We start from the raw sequence: 10,167 nt of genomic DNA on the forward strand, positions 1-10,167 counted from the left end.
AACAATAACAATTACTTGCTTTTCAGAAAATATACTAACTTTCTTTATTCCAGTTTTATAAATGCTGACCTTCAGATTTGGCATAATGATGATAAAAAACAATGTATTGTTCCTTCAAGCAAGAAATTGTGAGGTCATTGTAGTGGTAATGCATTACAGGAAATTGAAATAGCATATTTGGGTCAATTTGATGTAATTTTGATTGTTTTGCATATGATAGCATGATTGGAATGACCCGATTGAGTACCTGTCACTCACAGTGGATGAAGTGAAGCATATACGAAGCGTACATTGTAAAGCAGAATTGGAAGACTTGCAGTGTTATAAAAAAGTTTATTTAGATGTGCTCAATGAAAAGGTAAGTTTAGAATAATCATTGAAAACATTGAAATTTGACTTTATATACTGTAAAATATTTTATTTTAGCTGGAATTAATTTTCACTGAAAATACTTTTTGGGCATTTTGTTTGGAATTTATTTTCACAGTTTTTTGACGAGTTGAAAGTAAAATATAGGAAAAAAGTTATATTCGCTGGATTTTATTTTCACTGAATCGTTCCTTCAGCCAAAATCAATTCCAAGCGAATATAAGTATTCTACAGTAGTGGGAAACTAGTTACAGTAGGCCATGAGCTGAATTTTTTGCCAATATTTTTATTCCATGTGTGCCAAAATGACCTTAACAAAATGAATATGCACACTTTCATGAAAAATATCCAGCATGTTACACAGCATACTACAATATTTACCATTTGGTGCCGAAAAGGTAGTTTTGGCTTTGTATTACCAGTACATTGATTGACAAATCCAAAAAACTAACCAAAACTTGCAGTTCAGTCATAGCCCTTTAATTTGACTTCATACATGTGTGAACACTTTGAAGAAATTATTCCTTCCATGCCCACCTTTTTTTATCCCTTATACAGTAGAGTCATTCATCCATGGAAATCTGCAACTCTGTACAAAGAGAGGATGCTGAGAATTTTTAACCCTCTGATCAGCAAAGTCAACTTTTTTCTACAAAATGAACCCCACATAATTTCAATATATAAAAAAATTAACAAAACTTGGGCCAGACTTGTTTCTCGAGTTTTTATAAGGCAATTTTTTTGAGGAGGGCGAAAATAAAATAAAATTCTTTTTTTCCATTAGATTTGTGTTATTCTCAAAGAATTGTATTAGTGAGATCATTGATCGGAGAGAAGAAATGAAATAAAATTTTATTCCACGTATAACCTTGTTTCTCATTTGCGCGAGACTTCGGTACTTTGATCATGATACTCCCACGAAAATGCAACTTGGATTTGGTTTGAGGCGGGTGGTAAAAATGAAGATAAAAATATTTTTTTAGCAATTTTTTGCGCTTACAATTCGGCGGGCGCGAGAAATTACGCTGAAATAAAATGTTATTTTTATTTCATTTTCGGCTCATGTTTATTCGGCGGGTTTGCGAAACAAGGGATAATAAAAGTCATTGTAAGAATTGACAGAATATATTCTTATGGTGGTCCAGCCCAAAAACTGGTGTAAGAAGATGATGCCAACCAATCACTCTACCTATATGCCACCGTATATTTAGTGGTTCAAGCAGTGTTAAGTAGCAGCACATTTTTGTGACCAATTTTTTTTTTCTATTTAACAGGTGTGTTTTAACTGTAAAATAAGATTTGCTCTATTTAATAGAAAATACAAGTGTAAACTCTGTAAAAAGTAAGTAAAGGTGCAAATTATTATTTTGTTATTATTTAAAATCTCTTATATGCAGGTTTTTTTCTAAACTGGGAGAACAGGGGCACAGCGCACTGATACTCTTGGCTGGCACCCTCTTAATACCGAATTGCCGATTGAACTTTCAAGTCATAAATATATTTCTTGAGCCGCGCACTTCTGTGCTGCTGTACAACATGAAATCTCAAATATATTTTTCTTCGTGAAAACTTTCCAGCAACACCAGCTGACAATGTGTCTGGACACCAAATACACTAACATTACTCCAAACAATATGGCGATAGATCCTTTCCCTCGCCTGTGTGTGCTCCCTCTTGTTCATTTTTCTAGAAAAACCCCTGCCATGTATCAGATGTGTGTCCCATTGACAGCCAAGTTGATGAGTACTGGGGTAAACCTAGTCAGTGAACTAAAAATCAAATACTGTTTCAAAATATCATATGAAAAATTCTATCCTGCTTAGAACATTATTCCAAACAAATATTTTTTCATCAATAACAATTAGTAAACCACGGATAAAACCAATTATTGCATTTGAACGATGGTTTACACGTGAAGGATGTACATATCTTAGAGCAAATACAGTTTATAACATTCTTGGTCATGTGACCCATGGTGAAAGCCATTCCACAATAATAGCATTTATATTCATGAACATGCTCTGATTTTTTCTCACCGTCATATGCACAATCTGTTAATGTTTTTTTCTTAGAAGAAATAAAACTAGTTATCAGACATCTTCAGATCTTGTGATGTTTAAAAGTTTCACAATTTTTCTGTTGTGAATTACCTTCATTTATATCTTCAATTCATCAAACATGTCAAAACTGAGTAAAAAAACACTCCATAAATCAATGGCACAAAATCAAAATAATTTAAATATTTTTCTAACAAATCAACCACCTGCAAATAGTTATTTTGTTGATGGTTCATGGAAAGATTGTGGTAATCAACACTGAAGTCAATATTCTTATTATCTCCTCAAGTAAAAGTGAAAGATATGTTTTATAATAATCAAAATATTTGTATTTGCCTTTTTCATTACTCTAGGATTATTTGTTCTCGCTGTTGTCGAAGAATGAAAATTCCTTCAGAACATTTTCTTCATATACCGATACATGCATTATCACCTTGTGCTTCTCCCACCAAGTGTCTTCCTAAAACTTCTTTACAATTGGATTTTGATGAAGAAGACCCTAGAAGGTACATGTAGGCTTTTTTTATTATTTGCAAGAACTGGTGCTGATAGTAAATTTGAAAAAGTACTGTGATATAGCGCCATCTAGTGTTCACTTTAACTTGTACTTTTGTTATTGGTATTTTTTTACTCATTGTTTCTGGATTTTCCCTTCTAATTAGGCTTTGTGTAAATACATTAATTATTCATAGTGTTAAAATTTAAAATATATCCTAATTTTTTTTTGATAATGACATTCTGAGGTACCATAAAAGTCATTCTTGCCAATGCGAAGCAACTCGTACCCGATTGACTACCCAATTCTAACAGTGATACCACCGGGTAGTCAGAGAACAACTTGTTTTTTCAACTTATCAAATTCAACTGAGTCATTCAGGTGCATTTCAATTAACTTTCATCTTGCAGTGAATCAGCCCCAGCAACACCTGCCTGCTCACCAACCATGGGTCGAAGGTCAATTTGGGGTCGAAGTGCAAGTAGCAACATGAAAGACATCTGTACTGAATGTAAGGCGTTTATGATTCAAGTGTTTCAGACGAATAGACATACAACTATCAGAAGATAAAATATGCCAAACATTTTATTGGTTGATTACTGCAGTTGCTTTTTATTGAGATATTCACATTTCTATTAGCTGCTCCATAATTGGGGGGGTGACCATTTGAAATTATAGAGGGTGGCGGTGAGAAAAAGATGTTGTAGGGATAAAATATTGACACATTAAAGAAAAAGAAAATGTACGGGTAAGACACAGTGAAAAAAAAAGTTGCTCTGGTCACACTTTTCCGGCCACCCCCATGAATTCAAATGGTTGACCCCTAGCGTAAGAACTGTGCAAATTTCGAGGCTTCAACATTATACCTAGCTTTGATACCTCATTAGTTATTCAGACTTTCAATTTGTTTAAAAGGTTGATGACTGTTTTCAATCAAAGAATCAAACGTCCAATGGCTGCCTGATTCAGTGACATCAATGCTAGGTATAATGTTGAGGTCTCGAACCTTAAAATACAAATATCTTTAGATTAGGAGAGATCCAAAAAATGCCTGAAATAGTTACTTTTTTTTACATTTAATATTTTCAATTGGTGTACATAATGGCCAATCAACGTGTGCTAGCTGTGCTGGCAGAAATCTTGTATACTCACACTTGATAAATGATTACAACAGATTCTGCTTTGAAAGAAAATTTGTTATTTGTAAATATTAATAAATAAAAAAGCAACCCAACTAGCAGCATTGCAATAGGTCTCTCTGATTTGCAAACAAAATAACGATATTGATAGTTCAAATGTAGCAGTTTGTGATGGTACACTGATATCAATATTGATACTTTGTTTGCAAAATAGTGAGTTACATGTTACATTGCAATACTGCTAGTTGGGTTGTTTTTTCGTTAAGTCGTATATTTTATGTACATGTATTATTTAAAAAACAGTTACAAATAGTCAATAATGTATTTGTTATCAGTACTTAATTATAAAGCAATAATATACTTACATGTTTTGATTTACAATTTGATTCTAGAAAGATATGTTATGAACTTCCATGGCAGTTTACAATTAGCTATGTTTCATTAAGACATCCTGACTGGTCAGTTTGTCATCCATTATGGTTCACAAAGGTGCAGGCAATGTTTATTTTTAGATTTGAAAGCCTTCCAATCATAGACAGGATCTAATTTACAATGTGCCACATATTTTCATTTCCACCTATGACTTGGTCATGAGACCCAATGAAACTTGAATTATTTACTTTGTAAATGAAAGAGTACCTGTATACCATGTGCTTATATGTAAATCACAGAAGTGAATCTATGGTCAAAATAGCACATTTCAATGATAGAATACAATTAATGCAATTTAGGTTGAAGTGCACTACTACCGGTAATATTGCAAATAGGTTACAAGTCAATAGCATGCTACTAGCGGTATATGAAAGTCAAAGTGGATTATATAATGGAGATTTAGTAGTAAATAAAAAACAACAAAAAACCATTGATTAGAAGAACAACGAAAATTGGTTTGTCAATAAATAAAGTTGTTTTGACAGCAAACTTCATTAGTTATTTCTTGCTATGAAATAATGAGGATTCAAGTCTGTGCATGTGCTTCAAATTGCCTGTACCTATAGGTAAATGAGAGGTGCACGCATACTGTCTATTTTTGTCATTTCACGGAATGAATACTGCTGACAAAACAATTTATGAATATTCATACCCTACTGTTTTATCCACATACAATATCAACGAAATTATTTAAACAAGATCAAAAATAAAATTACCTAAGTTATCCATGTTGCTTCTCTAACAGATGAAATGCAAAATGTTGTTAGGTAAAATCCCAAACCTTAGTCGACTTAGATTAGTCAACAAGTAAAATTAGAATATAAAATACATCAGATATTAGGCTTGTCAATTTGATAATCATTGAAGATAGAGTGGTTGCATTTTGTAAATATTCTTTATATACAATCATTTTTTATGTTAAAAAATGTTAAGTGTTTTATTTGCTGCCATTTGTTGTTTGTATATGTTGGTTTATTGAAAATATTTTGTTTATGTTTATATTGCTTTTTTACAACTTTTTTTGGGGGTTAAGTAAAAGTATGTTCAAAAATCCGACAGTCTGTTGAAATTAGATTGTCAAAAAAAAATGTTTACACTAAAATGTATATGAAATTTGGAACGTGGATTAGCATAGTACGTCTTTGTTGGTGAATGAGTGCATGGTAAGCTAGTACATTTAAAGTTATTTAATTGATGCTTTTACAATCTTCCATCTAACAAAACACTGATTTAACTTCCATATCAATAGGTACTGAAAACAGTTTTAATTATGGAAGCGACAAATGTTTGTATTTTGCGAGTCTGGATTGGAAAATGCAAACTGTTAAATCAACAACATTAGTCACAATTTAATCGTGAAATGGAATTGGTTTACACGGTGTACCGTATTTTCTCTATAAGAAACCAAAATTTGCATTGACTGTGTACTGAATTGGTTTACACGGTGTACCGTATTTTCTCTATAAGAAACCATAATTTGCATTGACTGTGTACTGAATTGGTTTACACGGTGTACCGTATTTTCTCTATAAGAAACCATAATTTGCATTGACTGTGTACTGAATTGGTTTACACGGTGTACCGTATTTTCTCTATAAGAAACCATAATTTGCATTGACTGTGTACTGAATTGGTTTACACGGTGTACCGTGTTTTCTCTATAAGAAACCATAATTTGCATTGACTGTGCACTGAATTGGTTTACACGGTGTACCGTATTTTCTCTATAAGAAACCATAATTTGCATTGACTGTGTACTGAATTGGTTTACACGGTGTACCGTATTTTCTCTATAAGAAACCATAATTTGCATTGACTGTGTACTGAATTGGTTTACACGGTGTACCGTATTTTCTCTATAAGAAACCATAATTTGCATTGACTGTGTACTGAATTGGTTTACACGGTGTACCGTGTTTTCTCTATAAGAAACCATAATTTGCATTGACTGTGTACTGAATTGGTTTACACGGTTTACTGTATTTTCTCTATAAGAAACCAAAATTTGCATTGACTATGCACTGAATCATTCAAATACTACTTATTTTGACCTTTATAGAAAAATCTGTGATTCACGTAAGCAGCATCCATCCAAAGTCAGATACTGAGCATATTAATTATTGCTATTAAAATATCTTCCAAATTATGTCAGCCATCATTACAAAAAAAATCAAAATTCCCAGGCCAGTGTTTTCTGCTGGTTGTAAATTTGTCAGGATCAGAGAAACTGAATGGTACTGAAAAATATGGTGGTCTTAATTTAATTGGTCCAGTTTTTGATGTTTTGTGAAGTTGTAATATTTATATATTTCCTCATTTTTTCCCCCTCACAACTGCATGTGTTGCAACTGTCGTTTATTTAAATTTCTGTCACTTCCAAAATAAATATTTTCTTATTCATTTTGATCTACCCCTTCTGTGGGAAATTACCTCAGTTGGTCCAAAAATTAAAATTTTATAGAAAAATAAATAAAAAATGGCATTCACACTGAAGTGAGCCCCAGGACATGGTTGCTCCAATAATAATCCTGTTTTAGATCAACATGGTCAGAAACTTTCAAATTTTGTCTACTACAAAATACATATATATATAGGTCTAAATAACGTATGCAATACAATAACCCAATTAATGATATATTACGGTAACCACCAATAATATTGCAGTGTTACAAGTGTAGAAAATGTACATATTTAAATTACTGTATATATTTCAGTTTCACACCATCAAACAATATGTCCCCTAATGTACATGTATCCTGTGATGAAATAAAATAATTTTACAGAAAATGTTTGTTTCCTTCACACTTTACTCCACTGGTGTTTCAACACTATTTCTTCAGACATTTACAGTTTTTGAGATGTTGCAACTTTAAAAAACATTTTTCTATGGTGAAGGTGAAATACCAGGTAATCTACAGATGAGATACGACACAAAAGCAAAACTGAAAGAAGTCAATGACATAGTCCCTGTCCAGTTTTTCACTACTGTGTAAATTATCAAAGATGAAAGATGTAGTTTATAATTAAATGTTAGGAAAGTACCCAGCATGTCCAAAAAATGATGAAAAACCAACATGGCTGCCAGTCACTCATTTTGAATCGTATCACAAAGCAAAGCAAACTTGGACGTGCATCAAACCATGAGTGATACCAATTCATATGCATAAAATCCGCCAAAGCATGGTTAAAATGTTGTTTTGGGAACTAAATAACCGACAGTTGACTGGTCAAAGGTTATCAAAATTAAAAACAAAGCAGCATGCTCTATTATTTTTTGTAGTACCAAATTTCAAACAAAAAATTTGTCCAGACACATGAAAATATAAAGAACTAGCAGTCAGTCAAAAGTCATCAAAATAAATCAATATGTAAACCAATACATCTTGTTAATGTATCTAGTTAATTGATCATAGCATGTCCAACAAAATTACTAAATTAAACATGCACTTAATTGTCTTTGCTGTGCACCAAATTTTAACAAAATCTGTAAAAATGGGTAGAAAACTTCAGTATCTGTAAAGAAACGTCTAACAGTAACCCACCTAACATGAGATATCAATTCAAAGTTTGAATGAAAGTTTGAGTCCTGGCATGCCTGAGAAATGATTGATGTTTTCATATGTTGATTTTTAGCTCCGCTGTCGACAAAGTCGACACAGTGGAGCTGTTCATATTACTGATTGTTCGTCGTCGTTGGCGTCCATCGTCGTCAACTTTACAATTTCAACTTCTTCTTCAAAACCGTAAGTCAGAATTTTTTCAAATTTGATATGCAAGTACCTTGGATGGTTCTTTCTCAGATTTGTTCATTTCATGTCAAAATCTAAAATTCTCTAATTTTGATGAATATTTTTTTTATTTTGATATTTTCAACTTCTTGTTAAAAACGGCAAGTTCCATTGCTTTGATATTACATATATAGGTTCTACATGTGGACCTCTCTCAGTTTTGTTCATTTCATGTTGATATCTTCAATTCTCTAATTTTGCTTAATATTTTTGTCATTTTTGGTAAAAAGTGATATTTTTGAATTCTTGTTGAAAACAGCAAGTCTACATATTGTTCATTTTCTAATGATATTTTCTGTTCTTTAATTGAAATGTGCATTGCTAACAGCGGAGCTATCTCAGCCGACTGGCTGCTTGTTGTTGTTTTTTGGGACTAAAATGGTCACCAGTCAGTCAAAGGAACAAAAAAAAACTGATCAACATATACGCATGTCTCCTGGTTCCCACTATGAATTGCTTTTGTGCCAACTATAAAAAATCTGTTAAGACATGTTTGAGAAATGATATTAGGACAGATGCACTGTACCAAAAATATTAGTCCCTGTTTCTAACAAACTAATAATCAGCAATTTTGAATCAGAAGTTGAAATAAATGTCAATATGTGTCTTTCCCTTAGCAGTATAAAGTATGAAACTTTCGCAACATAACTGAATGGTGACACGTCATTACATATACACCCAGTTGTTCAATAGTAGACAAAATTGAAATGAGTCAACCATTTCAAAACAGAATTTGAAACAAAGTAGTAAAGTTTGATTCAAACTTTCAATGTTAGTCAGAGATATGGCTCTTGAACAGCATTCATCCAAACAAAATGGCCATTTTGAATTGATCTGAAAAACAAAGATCAAGGTCCAATTCTATTGAATAAATATTCCAAAATTGAACAACTGCATCCAAAATTTGGTTTTGGAATAGCAAAAATGATGGATTTTTAGTATTTTTAGTAATAGCATTAAATCTTGAATTAAACAAATACACATATGATATATATCCAAAGTTAAACAAATTTCAATGTGTGTCTTTCAATAGTAAATAAAATTGAAATGAGTCAAAACAAAAGTTGCAACAAAGTAGTAAAGTTTGATTCAATCTCTCAATATATGTCAGAGATATGGCTCTTGAACAGCATTCATCAATTTTGATTGATCTGAAAAACATAGATCAAGTTCTGATTCTATTCAATAAATGTTGCAAAATTGAATAACTGCGTCAAAAATTTGGTTCTGAAATAGCAAAAATGATAGATTTTTAATATTAAATTGGCAACTATTTGGCCATTTTGAATTGATCTGAAAAACAAAGATGAAGGTCCGATTCTATTCAATGGATGTTCCAAAATTGAACAACTGCGTCCAAGATGTTTAGCATTAAATTGGCAACTATTTGGCCATTTTGAATTGATCTGAAAAACAAAGATGAAGGTCTGATTCTATTCAATGGATGTTCCAAAATTGAACAACTGCGTCCAAGATGTTTAGTATTAAATTGGCAACTATTTGGCCATTTTGAATTGATCTGAAAAACAAAGATGAAGGTCCGATTCTATTCAATGGATGTTCCAAAATTGAACAACTGCGTCCAAGATGTTTAGCATTAAATTGGCAACTATTTGGCCATTTTGAATTGATCTGAAAAACAAAGATGAAGGTCTGATTCTATTCAATGGATGTTCCAAAATTGAACAACTGCGTCCAAGATGTTTAGCATTAAATTGGCAACTATTTGGCCATTTTGAATTGATCTGAAAAGCAAAGATCAAGGTCAGATTCTATTCAATAAATGTTCCAAAATTGAACAACTGCGTCAAAAATTTGGTTCTGGAATAGCAAAAATGATGGATTTTTAAGTATTAAATTGGCAACTATTTGGCCATTTTGAATCA

At 32.1% G+C, this 10,167-nt stretch overlaps 1 protein-coding gene across 1 annotated transcript in view; it reads left to right on the forward strand.

Annotated features, from left to right (window-relative positions):
* Positions 1-3,663, forward strand: part of LOC102809833 (protein spire homolog 1-like) — a 42,073-nt gene extending 38,410 nt beyond the window's left edge. The window contains exons 12-15 of the mRNA XM_006816851.3: positions 221-358; positions 1,644-1,711; positions 2,780-2,932; positions 3,333-3,663. Of these exons, the coding sequence (XP_006816914.2) occupies positions 221-358; positions 1,644-1,711; positions 2,780-2,932; positions 3,333-3,492 (519 nt within the window). The 3' untranslated portion in view covers positions 3,493-3,663. The remainder of the gene's footprint in view (positions 1-220; positions 359-1,643; positions 1,712-2,779; positions 2,933-3,332) is intronic.
* The last annotated feature ends 6,504 nt before the right edge of the window (positions 3,664-10,167 follow it).

Source organism: Saccoglossus kowalevskii, chromosome 6 (assembly GCF_978046115.1).
Source record: "Saccoglossus kowalevskii chromosome 6, keSacKowa6.1, whole genome shotgun sequence".
Lineage (NCBI taxonomy): Eukaryota > Metazoa > Hemichordata > Enteropneusta > Harrimaniidae > Saccoglossus > Saccoglossus kowalevskii.